The sequence below is a fragment of the Periplaneta americana genome, chromosome 17 (assembly GCF_040183065.1).
Source record: "Periplaneta americana isolate PAMFEO1 chromosome 17, P.americana_PAMFEO1_priV1, whole genome shotgun sequence".
In the NCBI taxonomy this organism is placed as follows: domain Eukaryota; kingdom Metazoa; phylum Arthropoda; class Insecta; order Blattodea; family Blattidae; genus Periplaneta; species Periplaneta americana.
Genome location: NC_091133.1, coordinates 100,590,661 through 100,607,167, shown reverse-complemented (window position 1 = coordinate 100,607,167; position 16,507 = coordinate 100,590,661). Strand labels below are relative to the sequence as shown.

Genomic DNA, 16,507 nt, shown 5'->3' with positions numbered 1-16,507 from the left:
CCATGCATAAGCGATGGACGTATAAACAGCCTGTAACTATACAATGGGAATTGCTTTGCAGTAGTTATATATACGAAACCCCTTGTTTAAGCGTTGTATATAGAGAAAAAATGGCCGCCCCTCTAACAGCTGTTCGTATCGACTGTCATTTTATGATGATGGTTGCCTAGTAACCAAAGAAGAACAAACCAAAGAGCACAGAATAATTAGAATAATATTACTGTAGCTTGTACTCTTTGACCAAAATATAGTATGGTAATCGATTAGAGCCAGTTGTACTATCGATACTTAACACGCCACTCTAGAGCGCTCTACCGGATGCAATAGAGAACCTCAGATATTCTATTATCTTTCGTAACGAAGTAATGACGAAACTATGACGTAGCTGTGTAACAGTTATACTGTTATACACGACTTATTTAGTGATTATTAGTAAGGAATTTACACACGACTTATAAACGAGCTACTCATTGTATAAGTATAAGACAGTTAAACGTCTGTATAAGAGTTTTTATTAGTAAGATCGTTATCGTAAAGAGATCAGTGTTGTCTGACGTCACGTCGTTGTTGCAGTACCGTCCCGTGCGCCACCGCCACAACAGACACAAGCGCCAGCACGCCCACGCGGCGTCGCAGACTTACTTGCCTGGAAGCTTCGTACTGGACGGCGGCAACGCGGTGCCAGAGTCCGGCGACTGGGGGCCGTGGTCCGAGCCCAGCGACTGCTCCCGCTCCTGCGGCGGCGGCGTCGCCTTCCAGACTCGCCGCTGTCGAGACATCAGGTAACCAATGTTACGAGTATTATTCGTGCTTGGAAGTTTCTAAACAAACGAAATAAGTGTTTCATTTTAAACTCAATTTGAATAATGATAGGGGAATTTTAGGATATGTTGATGGGATGACGGGAGAAAAGTGGGGGAACTCGAGAAAATTCCCACAACCTTGGCCTTGTTAAGGGCAGCGGGCCATGAACATATACAAAAATTAAGGCAAAACATGCACTGACACTTTTGAAAATATCTACCACAATAAGTATAAATTTTATCACAAAATCTCGAAAGAAAGTTGAATTGAATGGCATACAGTCCACTTAATTTAGATTCATCTGCCTTAAATAATTTATTTCACTGTTGCAACAAATCGAAAATACACTAAAACATAATATCACATAGGTACAAATTCCTGGTAAACTAATGATCTCATTGGCCCTAAATTTTTATCAGATTTTACATATACATACTGCTATAAGAAACTTACTTTTTACTTAATTTGATAAAGATCTGTAGGTTTTGTAATATTTTAAAACATTAGACTTTGGAAAAAATAATTTTCACAGCATGTATAAAATTATGAAATTAAATTAATTTTCAAGTTAAAAAAATAAAAACCGAGTTCAACTATCACAAGGCAATATGTAAGATCTGGTAAAAATTTGGGGCCAATGGCATTATTAGTTTACCGAGAAAATGTACCTATGTGATCCTATGTTTAAGTATATTTTCGATTTGTTGCAACAATTAAACAAATTGTAAAGGACAAATTAATAATCTAAATTAAGTGAACTATAAGCCATTCAAGTCAGCTTTCTTTCCAGATTCAGTGGTGAAATTTATATATGGCTATCATGAATCTTGTGTTAGAATTGTCAAAAGTTTTACTGCATACTTTCCATAATTTGTCTATGCGTTCGTAACCCTCTGCCCTTAAGCACAACTACAAATTTGCCATCTCCCGAATTTGAACTGGGTTCTCCTCTGTTAACTGAGCTATTAAGGCGGCCTGTTATTCACCATTGTGGAGTAACGGTTAGCGCGTCTGACCTTGAAACGAGCAAGTTCGGATTCAAATCCTGGCTGGGATAAGTTACTTGGTTTGGATTTTTCCGGGGTTTTCTCTCAACCAATTGAAGCAGATTTTTAGTGGGTTATTTTACGACGCTGTATCAACATCTCAGGTTATTTAGCATCTGAATGAAATAGGTGATGATGTCGGTGAAATGAGTCCGAGGTACAGCACCGATAGTTACTCAGCATTTGCTCACATTGGGTTGAGGGGAAAACCCCTCGACTGGGATTTGAACCGGGCAACCAGGTTTCGTGGTCAGACGCGCTAACCGTTACTCCACAGGTGTGGACTGAAGCAGAATTGCTGGTAACTTTCGGCGTTGGTCCTCGGACTCATTTCATCATCATCATCATCATCATCCATACCACAGCGCGAATTAAGTTCACTGTGCGGCGCGGCGTGCTGCATTTGTAGTGTACAAGACCGTGGCCGTTCGGCTACCCAATCATTCAGAGAATAGGAGTGGTAAACAATAAGCTTCAAGCTGCAGTGTAAGCCTTCGGGCTCCTCCTCCTTACAAGAGAAAAAAGCGGCCTATTGGATGCATATTAAAAGGTTTCATTTATGTAGGTCTGTCTCATTCGAATGAAAATTCAAGATAGCTATAAACAGCTTTGTCATTCGAAAGATAACAGAAGGGACTGAATAAAATTGTGTAAGATACAAAACTACAATCAAATGCCATATTACTTTGGCTAGCCTGGAAACCCAGGTCATATAATATTGTGACAACGACGTGAGATTCGAATCTCACGTCGCTGTCACATTAAAAAATCACAATATAATAAATTTAGCTTCCCTTATGAAAAGGTTGCCAGATTTGACAAAGCGTATTACATATAATTTGAAAACACACCTAAAAGGTAAAATGATATATATTTGAAACGGTTAGGGAATCGAATATACAAAATGTCAGAAAAATTTAAACCTAAGTAGCGTTTGTGCTCATTTACAGTTAAGAAAGGGGGAACAAATATCATCAGATAGGTTAAAATGATTTGAATGCCGTATACCGCGAGAAAAATAATAGTACGGATTTATTGGCATTGATATCTAAACCAATCAACAGCCATCGGTTAAGATAACTTGAAATTTCCATCATCACTCCCATACAAGTGATTTCTCAATATCTGAACAGATCCTTTGAGGGCACTAATGGCTATTTCCTTCACAATGCTGTGTGTTAGCCCCAGGTTTTTACATGTATTGGCAAAGAAGGAGGGTATGGTACTTCGTGCTCCCACCATTACATTACATCAATGTGGGATTATTAATTGTGTCCTATTTCTCTTTTGTTTTCCGTTGCCATGGTTATTCATTCATTCATTCATTCATTCATTCATTCATTCATTCATTCATTCATTCATTCATTCATTCATTCATTCATTCAATAAAGCCATTTTAGTATCGAGTTAAATTATTTAAAGACTCTTATTAATTAATTGTGTACGCACTGTACTTTAAGTGGTACATTGCTAATAATGAAGTCAGGGGTCCAAAGAATTTTTCATTTAAAAGTGGCCTATCATACTACTTTAATTAAAAGTTATGTTTTCTTCTGTTATTTCTGAAAAACTGTAAGTAAAAGAGAAGAAGGCTGGTGACTGTAATGGATAGACTAATTATAGGAAATAAGACTGGACTGAGTGGAGGGATAATTGTATTGACCTGAAGAGCAAAGAGGCTAAGACAAAAAGAGAGGAGGAGTGAAATCAAAGGTTATAATGAGGAAGCTTGTAGACTGCAATTGTACCGATATTTACGGTAATCACCATCATCACCCCCACGATCACCGCTAACATCAGCATAAACTTCAAGATTACACGCGCAAGCACGTTCGTCTTGTTCAAGGTCTACCCACGCCCCTCGTTTCTAGTTTCGTGGCTATGTATTTGTTTGCGTAATGTCTTTCTGCCTATGGTGGTGATCTGTGCACTAGGATATTTATTATGTCCTTTGATATTTAGGCAATTTCTTTCACACTTCCTGAAATTTTCATTACATCATCTCCCTCCTGTTTCTTTTTCCCAATATAGTAGCCTATATTTTCATGCATTATTCTGTAGACCTAGTTGATTTCCTTTCAGTACGTTATTTGACTGCAACTCACGTTTTGCCATACGTTGCTTTTTGTTTCTAAATTTGTTTTGTGATGGTGCAAACTCAAGAAATGAAGTATTTGAGAGCTATTAAAGGATGTACAGCAATAGACTGGACCGTTCGACTCCCGGCTAGATCGTGATGAAATTTTTAGTCGACAAAGCAGCCGTTGTAGCGGTTTTCGTCGAGGTAGCTACTCCCGTTTCCCTCTGTCATTCCATCAGTACTCTCCAACTTCACTTTCCCCCTTTCATTATCTTTTCTGTTTTCCATTTCGGCCTTCCTGCAGATGTAGAGTCGACTGTGGGTCTCCAGCGAACTTGGACTCGTGGTAAGTGGTCATTAGTTGCTGGTGGTAGTGCTGTATAACGTAGACTCTTTCCTGGGCTCATGACACCGCGGTGATACCTACGTTAAAAAGTAAAGGGATTCTGCAGGCTGTAAGGGAGTTCGGGGGGCGGCTCTTAGGGAAGAATGTAGAGCAGGAGGGCCTTAGGACATGCACATAATTTCATCCTTGGTAGAACAGTGGGCCCACCCAAGCGGTCTAGGTGTGAGGGCAGTTCCAGCCTGGGTCACTCGTCTCGTCTGAAAATATGTGCTTTCCTTTTTATAACATAAACTTAGATTATTGTGATGTACCGAAGTACATACGATATTTCCGTGCAGGAATTCTGCTTTACCATATGATGAAGGATGGGTGGAGCGAAGAAAAATTCTCTCCGGCACCGGGACCCGAACCTGGGTTTTCAACTCTGCGTTGAAACGTGTGCTCACTACATCAATTTTTGATTGAGAAAACTTTGAAAATAGGTTCAGAACAATCCCAAATTTATAATATCTCCCTTTATTATAATCTTTCTCTTAAATAGAATTAACAGCAAACTTTCAAAAAAAGTAACAAGAATATCTCATTCAACGACAGCCCTTTTACATATCTATTAAAACCTCTCAGCCCACACATAACCCATCCCACAATTACAAGCTCCAGATTTCCGGTATATCCTCATTACATACCAAAGCTCAAATTCAAGTTAGTTGATCTCTCCAGCTCGGTTGATTCCGCCCTCTCCACAGCCCGCATCAGGCCAAGTACAACTCCACCGCGTTCCGACCGTCATCCCCACGACGATCCCCCTCCCCTCCAGCATTCAGGTGGGAGGTCGAAGGGGATCGACGCATGCGCACCGAAATAGTCAAAGATTGATAAAAGGTAAAGGTAAAGGTATCCCCGTAACATGCCATGAAGGCACTTGGGGGGCATGGAGGTAGAGCCCCATGCTTTCCATGACCTCGGCACTAGAATGAAGTGGTGTGGTCGGCACCACGCTCTGACCGCCTTTTACCCCCGGGAAGGACCCGGTACTCAATTTTATAGGAGGCTGAGTGAACCTCGGGGCCGTTCTGAAAGTTTGGCAACGAGAAAAAATCCTGTCACCACCTGGGATCGAACCCCGGACCTTCCAGTCCGTAGCCAGCTGCTCTACCAACTGAGCTACCCGGCCGCCCAGTCAAAGATTGATACACCGGAAAAAGTTTTATAAAGATACATGTTCAGGAAAGATAGCCGAATTTTCATTCTGCCGGATTACAATATTAAAGATCCAAACATACCGTGACAATATGCTGACGCTTTATCCACTAAGCCACGCCGGATTCCAGTTCCGATGCCGGATTGAATCCTCTCAGTTTAAGTTCCACCTCTTTTATTTTCCCTCTAGTGGCCAATCCTCATGCACTGAGTCACAGATGTGTGACATTAATCGTAATAGTCGTACTAGGAATTACTAAACAAAGTTTCATCATCAATAAATTATCACAGGATTAATAATTTTATTATTCTTTTACCTATAAAATATCTAAAATATCACTCGTTTATGTAGGCCTACTAAAATTGAAATTCAATTACTTATTTAAACTGTCAACTGTTTAAAATGATATCGGAGAAAAGCAACGAATGATCCTAAGTTGACCATGGAGGAAGCTGCAGTGGCGAACTTAAGAACAGTTCCAACATTTAATAATAATGTCATAAATTAGGATATCACTGCAGTAAATGTAATTCTAAAAATACAGCGAGAAAGGACACAAAATAAGCTTTAAATGATACATTACACTGTGTAAATGCATTACTTATTCCGTTGGATGAAATGGATAATTATGAAGCCAATCTTATACAGTCAACCACAGTTAACACAATATGGCGACAACCTCATAGCAAGAGATACTGGTAATGCACCTTGCGTATTCAACGAAGTTCTAACGCATCATGAATCAAGTTGTTGCTGCGAGCTTTTGACCAAATATCGTATCTTAACGGAAATTACGAGTGGCGAACTTGGGATAGCTACCTACCTTATTAATGTATCTCACAAGTGTTCGTTTTGCTCCTATTTTGTAAGAAAAAAACTAAGTTAAACATTCTTTGATCTTTCCTTTGTTTTTAGTAAGGAAAACTCTTTAAGTAGGTCAGTTGGTCATATTTTGACCTTCATGATAGAAGTTTAACCGTTCACATAATAGGGAGAAGCTATCAAATTAGAGCCTAACCCATCTCCGAATTCTACCTTTGTTTCTTCTTTATCTTTGGATTTTATCTGCCGAATGATTGCGTTAAAATGTAGGCTATATGCACGCATTGTAGCAGTAATTATGTTGGACTAAAAATTATTGACATGTGAACACATCTGTGTAATGTGTTTCCAAATTGTAGGGTACGGTGAGCTGGAAGCTCGGGATTCATCTAATCGACATCTCACTAAGGCAGGAAGCGTGAAGATTTTTATCGTGTATAGACGCACGGAGAGGAACAAAATTGTTCACACAGGAACGGTGCCGGCCAGGTTATATATTTAACGGGCCGTATAATTTGGAAGATATAAACATCCCGTTTCCTGGTTTCAGTTTCCGCAGCACAAGGTATAAATGAAACACGAACTCATTCACACTTTATTTTACTTAACAAACGCTTTCTGATATATGTCAGCGAGAAGTCGGTCACTGTATGGTGTTGCTGTTTCAAATAGAAAATCTTATACTATTTTATGTAATAATATTGATTTGGACTAGTTCACCATTGTGTTTTTCATTTCAAATAAGAACCATTATATTTTCACTAATATTATTATAGTTTCACATTTATCAACCTAAGATAAAGCTTATTCATCACGCCATATCACTGATTTGTGCTAGATCATAATTGTGTTATCATTTATGATAAAAAATCATTATTTACTGAAGTTATCACTCCAGGAGAAGAATAACAGGAGAACTAGGTGAATACAAGAACTAGGAGAATATAAGGAGAACGAGTGAAATAAAATGAGAACGAGGGGAATACAAAGCGAACTAGGAGCATATAGGAATGCAAGGAGAATTATGTGATTACAAGGAGAATGTAATACGAGGAGAACTATGGAAATATGAGGAGAACTATGGGAATACGAGGAAAACTATGGAAATACGAGAACTATGGAAATACGAGGAGAACTATGGGAATACAAGGAGAACACTTTAATACGAGGAGAATTATGGGAATACAAGGAGAACAATTTTATACGAGGAAAAGTATGGGAATACGAGAAGAACAATTTAATACGAGGAGAACTATGGGAATACAAGGAGAACAATTTAATACGAGGAGAACTATGGGAATACAAGGAGAACAATTTAATACGAGGAGAACTATGGGAATACGAGAACTATGGAAATACGAGGAAAACTATGGGAATACAAGGAGCTCAATGGTAATATGAGAACTATGGAAATACGAGAACACTGGGAATACAAGGAATACACTGGGAATACACGAAGATCCATGGGAATACAAGGAGAACACTGGGAATACAAGGAGAACACTGGAAATACAAGGAGAACACTGGGAATACACGGAGAACAATGGGAATACAAGGAGAACACTGGGAATACACGGAGAACAATGGGAATACAAGGAGAACACTGGGAATACAAGGAGAACACTGGGAATACAAGGAGAACACTGGGAATACAAGAAGAACACTGGGAATACAAAGAGAACAATGGAAATACAAGGAGAACAATGGGAATACGAGGAGAACTATGAGAATATAAGGAGAACAATGGTAATACGAGAACTGTGGAAGTACGAGGAGAACAGTGGAAATACAAGGAGAACACTGGGAATACAAGGAGAATAGTGGGAATACAAGGAGAACAATGGGAATGCAAGGAGAACTATGAGAATATAAGGAGAACAATGGTAATACGAGGAGAACTATGGGAATACAAGGAGAACGATTTAATACGAGGAGAACTATGGGAATACGAGAACTATGGGAATACGAGAACTATGGGAATACGAGAACTATGGGAATACGAGAACTATGGGAATACGAGGAAAACTATGGGAATACGAGAACTATGGAAATACGAGGAAAACTATGGGAATACGAGAACTATGGGAATACGAGGAGAACTATGGGAATACGAGGAAAACTATGGGAATAGGAGGAAAACTATGGGAATACGAGGAAAACTATGGGAATACAAGAACTATGGGAATACGAGAACTATGGAAATACAAGGAGAACAATTTAATACGAGGAGAAGTATGGGAATACAAGGAGAACAATTTAATACGAGGAGAACTATGGGAATACAAGGAGAACAATTTAATACGAGGAGAAATATGGGAATACAAGGAGAACAATTTAATACGAGGAGAACTATGGGAATACAAGGAGAACAATTTAATACGAGGATAACTATGGGAATACGAGAACTATGGAAATACGAGGAAAACTATGGGAATACAAGGAGAAAAATTTAATATCAGGAGAACTATTGGAATACAAGGAGAACAATTTAATACGAGGAGAACTATGGGAATACAAGGAGAACAATTTAATACGAGGAGAACTATGGGAATACAAGGAGAACAATTTAATACGAGGAGAACTATGAAAATACGAGGAAAACTATGGGAATACAAGGAGCACAATGGTAATATGAGAACTATGGAAATACGAGGAGAACACTGGGAATACAAGGAGAACACTGGGAATACAAGGAGAACAATGGGAATACGAAGAGAACAATGGGAATACAAGGAGAACAATGGGAATACGAGGAGAACTATGAGAATATAAGGAGAACAATGGTACTACGAGAACTGTGGAAATACGAGGAGAACACTGGGAATACATGGAGAACACTGGGAATACGAGGAGAACAATGGGAATACGAGGAGAACAATGGGAATACGAGGAGAACAATGGGAATACGAGGAGAATTATAAGAATATAAGGAGAACAATGGTAATACGAGAACTGTGGAAATACGAGGAGAACACTGGGAATACATGGAGAACACTGGGAATACAAGGAGAACACTGGGAATGCATGGAGAACACTGGGAATACAAGGAGAACACTGGGAATACAAGGAGAACACTGGGAATACAAGGAGAACACTGGGAATACAAGGAGAACAATGAGAATACAAGGAGAACTATGGAAATACGAGAACTATGGGAATACAAGGAGAACAATGGTAATACGAGATCTATGGTAATACGAGGAGAACTATGGGAATATGAGGAGAACTATGGGAATATGAGGAGAACTATGGTAATACGCTGAGAACTATGGGAATATGGGGAGAACTATGGTAATACGAGGAGAACTATGGGAATATGAGAACTATGGTAATACGAGGAGAACTATGGGAATATGAGGAGAACTATGGTAATACGCTGAGAACTATGGGAATATGAGGAGAACTATGGTAATACGTGGAGAACTATGGAAATATACGGAGAACTATGGGAATACAAGAAGAACCGGGAGAATCCAAAGAGAACGAGTGTAATACAAGGAAAACGAGGAGAATACAAGGAGAATTAGAGGAATACAGGAATGCAAGGAGAACTAGGGGAATACAAGAAGAAGGAAAGAAATACGAAGAGGAGTAGGGGAATAGCTACAAGGACGACTAGGTGAATACAAGTAGAAATAAGGACATAAAATAAGAACAACGGGAATTCAAGGAGAAGGAAGGGAATATGAGGAGAGCTAGGTGTATGCGGGAACTAGAAAATACAGAAGAACGAGGGGAATACAAGGAGAACTAGTGGAATCCAAGGAGAACGAATGGAATACAAGAAAAACAAGCTATGTATTTGTTGACAGCTATCGCACCCGCACGTAGTTCTACTTAAAGATAAAGCCCCGATCCAGAACGGGGAACTAGACTACTCGGTAGATTATGGAGATGCAGCAGACGATCACGAGAGGCATAGTTTCTGGATTTGTTGGCTGAAGAGTACTGTATGGTGCGGTGGACGGTTGAGCCGACTTACTTTAGCCGTTCTGTATATTCGGCATGGAACTAATGCTATAACGTATGCACAAAAATCCCATTTGTACAATAGTGCTTAGTGTAATCCCTCTCGTTTAGATATTACCTACGTCCATACATATTTGCTGAAGGCAATGCTTGCGAAAAATGCCCCAAATTATACAGTTGGCCCTCTAACTTCGCTGTTCATGATTAATAACTTCTCTGATACACCATCACTATCCACCAGAATCGTTACCATTACTACTTAGACCATTACAATTGTCGCTAACATCAAAGTCATTAGCACTAATACCACTATCAGTACCATAGTTACCACCGCCACATCCGGTGTCACCACCACTACTGACAACTATTAACTACAGTACCTGGCCACATTATTATAATCACTCACATTTTTACTATAGTTTACATATTACTTCCTCATTTGAACTCTGGTTTCCTTTCTTAAGCAGAATTCACATTACATATTTAATTTTTAAACAATACTAAGTAAAATTACAATTATAACAATGTTAATTCAAGAAATATTGATAAATAACCAACCACACCTCATTTTTACAGAAATTTCAGTATTTCGTACGACCTCCTTTGGCTTTAATTACAGCTTCATTTCTCTTTGGCATGCTTACAATACACTTCTGTATTATTTCCCGGATCCTCTCATTGTGATTCCAAACGTGTATCAGCCTTTCAATAAGTTGAACTCTGGTAGTGATTAATTCTTTTGCCATCTCTCTTTTTACGAGTTTCCAGACGTTCTCAATGGGATTCAAGTCCGGTGAGTTTCCTGGCCGTGGCAAAAGTGGAATGTTTTTGGAAGCCAGAAACGTTTTGACTCTCCTAGCAGTGTGGCAAGGTGCACCATCTTGCATAAAAAAATATTTTTCCCCATTTGGGAACCATTCGTTCAGCTGAAGGATAAGCCTGTTTTCCAATACCAGGATATATCTTGTTTCATTGTTCCCTGAACAATATAGAGTCGTTCTGAACCTTTGCCTGATATCACAGACCATATCATGACCGATATTGGTTGTTTAACTGTGTTAACCAGGCATCCAGGAGCAAAATTTTCTCCCTTTCGTCGACGAACAAACATTGCTTTGTCTATCAAACACTGAAAGGTTGATTCATCGGAGAAGAAAACCTGAAAATTGTCAAAGAAACTGATAACAACTCTAAATTTTGTCTTTAAGTATTAAATACAGTATTTAATTTAGAGTTTACTGTAATTGAAGGGTTTGAAATCAGACGTGTCTAATCCACATGAAATAGTTTCGGAGATATCCAAGGTTTAAGCTCAATTGCGAACGATAAAATCCACTGTCAAACTTATGGCCACGTCGGTTAGTGTCACTACCGGTTAAAATTACCACCTAATCCCTGGTTAAGCATTTTTACGGTGCACCGACCTCGGTTAGGACTTAAACAGTAGGTTAACCACGATAATCCCTAACTGGCCGTATTAGAGCAGTTAAAGAGATAAACAGTGATTAGTAGGCTTAGTAAAACAAAATGGCGACCAGACCCACAGCTGATTATTTCGAAGACGATTATTATTGTGCTTGGGTTCTTGGATATGGTGATGGTGAGCGTGAAGTTTCATTAGTGAAAAGAGGGAATTCTTATGAGGAATTAGGTGACAGAAAATTTCAGGAGGGATTTCATTGATCAAAATCTACGTGTCATTTTGTGCTATAACAACTGGATCACTTGGAATAACTGATGAATCAGCTGTTGACAGTACGATTCTCTGAAACTCTTATTTTCAGTATTCTGATAAGGAAAATTCGAGTCTCTCTTTTTCTATGTCGCAAGCTGAACGAAAAGAGGTTTATGGATGGCTCTTACGATATTGCACATTTGCTCGTATAATTGGGGACCTGTATTGCACGCACATTCCTACTCCCTTTATGGATATTCCATCCTTTTTTTTAGTATAACATATTTAGGATTACCTATACTTAAATCTAGCAATAAAGTCTATCAGTACTCCAGAATCACATTGGGATATTATAATGACTTTTGCTTTTAATTTTTAATTTTGTAAGATTCTAACCTAACATAGCTGGAAAAAAAGATGCAACACGTGCACATAACAATGTGCAAAAGCAAACAAATGCAACGCGAAAATATAGAATGCGTTCATTTCGTTGTAGAACTGACTAAGCGCAGTCGTTTTTAGACGTTAACTATTATCTTTGCAGAGGTATGGAAGCTTTATTTTCGTCATTTTGTAGAAACGGTGTAACATCAACAGACTTTACCCTGGTTAAATGAGATGTCAGCTAACGAAGTTTAAGCAACTGGTGATAATAAATTATGCACAGAAATTACATTTTAACCATGGTTTCGTAACTCTACATTTATAACCGAGATTGATATACTTCGCCATTATCTCACAATAATGCATAAGGAAATAGTCATTCAAGTTGATCTCAAAGCACATTAAGATAAGAAACTTAATTTTTGTGATATTGAGGGATAGTCAAGTTTGTCTTGAAACCCTTCAATACCATGTCCCCACTACTATATTCTCCTCTTTTGTCTTCATTTTCTTCATTCATGTTTTGTAGCTTTATATTTGCTGTACCTACTAGTTGTAGTCCACAGCTAAAGTCATAATAATTATTTTATGAAATTTGTTTTCTCATTACAGCGATACGGGAGTGGAACAGTGCAAAGGCGGTAGCAAGAGGTATTTCTCCTGTAACATTCAGGTTGGTGATGGAATTTTAAATAAACTAAACTAATAATATAATCTAATCAGCAAAGCCTATTTTCGTCAGTAAAAATTCATTATAATGATTCTGCCAAAAGGTATTTTTGTTTTCATTGAAGAATTTGCACTACAGTAGAACTTTGTTATAACGACATCGATTCGCATCTTTATAATGCCAAATATTCTCTGCTACCAATTCCAAGGTAAAAGGTTATATGTCAATTTTTGGCGAAAATGAGATTTCTCAATATTTTGTGGACCCTGATGGTATCTTCATTGTGACAAAAGATGACGTGCGCATCTTTTATTTTTCTCTCTAACCCGTTGTTATGGGACGTGATTACTATGGTTTTATATGGTCGTTCAAAGTTTAAAAATGCAAGAAATGATATCACATTTTGCCGTGGAGAAACAGAATTAATTCATCATAAAGCACATATTTCTCTGCTTTGCTTAGTACAACAAACTTAAATGCTTGTTAAAATGTTTTAATATTTGTTAATGACGGAGAAAAATTCGCTCCGGCGCCCAGAATCGAACCCGGGACCCACTGTTCTACGCACTGGATGCTCTACCATTGAGCTACGCCGAGACTCAATTCACAGCACCTGATCGAATCTTTCTCCTTTGGTTTTTTCCCCCCTTAGTAGTCTTACTTCATGTTCGACATAATTATGCCATCATTCATCATACAAGGAGCGCACTCATATGTGTGACATGTGCGGCAGGGACTCCACCAAACATAACTGCATTTACTTCGTATATAACGCTGTTGCAGCCCATGGGTCAAGGAATAATGAGCCTTATATTCTTTGTCTGATAGCATAACCTATAGCCTACTACAATATATTCGTATATATCTTACAATAACACTTGTTTATAACAACATAATTTGTCGACCTGGTTGGCGAGTTGGTATAGCGCTGGCCTTCTATGCCCAAGGTTGCGGGTTCGATCCCGGGCCAGGTCGATGGCATTTAAGTGTGCTTAAATGCGACAGGTGCATGTAAAAGAACTCCTGCGGGACAAAATTCTGGCACATCCGGCGACGCTGATATAACCTTTGCAGTTGCGAGCGTCGTTAAATAAAACATAACATTAAACAACATAATTTTTCAAGTACGTACCTTGGGTGACGTTATAACAAAGTTCTACTGTATAATGATTCTTATTCCATTAAAATAGTGATTGACGTAGGTTATTTGTAGAACTAAAATTAATTTACTGCCCACATTATTTTCTAAGTGTTTTGGTTATTGGTAGGGGAGACTGACATCTAATGAATTTATTACAATATTGAAGTATAAATGGGAAGATTAATGGCAGTTGACATTGGACATATGCGTCAACATGTATGCCTAACTTGGAGTCAGGCCAAAAGGGAAACAACGAAGGAGAGGGGTTCGGTCCGGTGCTGTGGATTGAATTCGGCGTAGCTCAGTGGTCAGAGCGCTTGGTACGTAGAACCAAGGACCCGGGTTCGATCCCCGGCGCCGGAGCGAATTTTTCTCCTCAAATATTAATTTGGAAGATTAGGCTAAGTCTGAGCCAAATGCTGGTCTTCAAAATGACATCTTTGTGAAAAGAACCATAAGGATTGTGTTGGTTTAGATGTATTTAAAAATATTGACTTCTCTGAATATCCACGTCTTCGATCATTTGCTGCCACAATCGCAGCTATATTCGGTTCTACGTGTATTTGTGAACATTTTTTTTTGTTTCAAAATTAAACACATTCAAATCAAAAAGGACAATCTTAACATATGTCAGCCTTCGTGCACAATTGGCAGTGGCTACTTATGAGGCAATCCTTAATTTTGAGATCTTACCGAATGAAAATATTGTAATAAAAAATAAAAAATGCAGATGGAAATAATATAATCCTAAAAAGATATTCATTGCTTCTTTCTCTTATTATTTCTTTGTTATGAACACGGGAGGTAGTGACGATCACAAACCGCCTCTGCTGTCTAGCTTACTGCGACCGATGCTCCCCACCCCTGTCTTCACTTTGTTTATGTAGTGACGGTCACATAAGAACAGTTCTTAAACAGCAAATATTGCCGTCTTGTCAGTGTAGCCAACTGTTACTAGACATCACACGATCCTACGTACCAAATGACTTATTTATTTACCGTACTTTATGTTGGAAGGTTATTCTAAATAATTCAATAATTTGTAACATATTTTCGTAGGCAAACTATACGAGTATACGAGAAAGGGATCAACATGTCAAGTATTTTGTCTGTCAATTGTTTAGTCAAACCAATGAATTTCGTTTGACTAAACAATTGACTCACGAGACCTAACCTAAAAATGTATTTTGTTTGACCACATGAAATTATTAGTACTAACTCCGAAAACTTACCTGACTATAGTCTTGAATTATAACCACAATGCAACACATAAAATAACTATCATGTATTAACATTAATACTGATATTAATTAATTATTAGTATGTTCAAATTTTATTAGCTTCCAGTAACCGACTCAGAAATCTAGTACAATTTTAATTTCATAGAACTCCAGTACCGACAAATGAAGAGTTCACTGCAAGAATGATGGATGTCACTTTCTTGTAGAAAATGAACCAAGACTGTCAATGCATAGCTTAAGACATATAGAATGTACATAGAGCGTTACATGGCATTAACACTGATAGTCATTGTCCAGTAATGATCGGAAAATCACAGTTAAGCTTTGAGCGCTAAGCATTTCAAACTTTCAATTGCTTCTCCTGCAAAATGTATTCCAAATGACATCCATCATTCTTGCAGTGGACTCTTCAAATATTGTCGATATTTGTATCAGCTGCCAACATACTAGTTACAAAATCACTACCATTTGTATCAATATCGAAATTCGAAACGAAGTTGGCAAAAGAAAATTCAACCTGCAAACTAGAAAATCACCACAATCCACCAGCATATGTAAAGTCTGTGTGATGAATCTTGTCTCACTGTGAAAAGAGAGAGAAAGGAGATATGTCTTACCTCGTCTGTGTTGTTGTTGCGATGGGGGGGGGGGGCAGTGAAGCGATGCCAGTGGCGGAAGGGACTAGTTGATACATTCTGTAGCGCAAAATAAAGTAACAAAATGTCTCTCTTCGTAGTGTATAGTTCCGTCACTGAGCTTGTCTTTCAAGAAACTGAGTCCCGGGAGCCTGTACAATAACAAGGTTTTGAAAGGAATTCTGAAAATTTACAACCCTCCTATAATCTCCACCCTCATTTGAAGGGACTTGGTTTTATTGTTACTGGGACAATATAAACCTTACCAGGTATAGTAATGGGGGAAAAATGGTTAGGTTTCACCCTTAGGGTATGAAGTAAGCTGACCCGGACTATAGCGGCTGTAGCGGGTAGTATTTATATTACGTCACAAATTTGTGACGTTTTGCGATGCCTGGTTTAGAGGCTAGACGTACCCGCGCTTGTCATTGCTGTCACAGAGCATGCGTATTGCCATTTGTCGTCACATCCTGAACTCACCGAAGTTGAATCA

General features: G+C 38.5%; 1 protein-coding gene across 5 annotated transcripts in view; it reads left to right on the top strand.

Moving 5' to 3' along the window:
* Ppn (proteoglycan-like sulfated glycoprotein papilin) overlaps positions 1–16,507 on the top strand; it is a 743,946-nt gene that overhangs the window by 563,357 nt on the left and 164,082 nt on the right. For all 5 annotated transcript variants that reach the window (XM_069817363.1, XM_069817362.1, XM_069817364.1 and 2 more), the window contains exons 3-4: positions 574–782; positions 12,940–13,000. In XM_069817363.1, the coding sequence (XP_069673464.1) occupies positions 574–782; positions 12,940–13,000 (270 nt within the window). The remainder of the gene's footprint in view (positions 1–573; positions 783–12,939; positions 13,001–16,507) is intronic.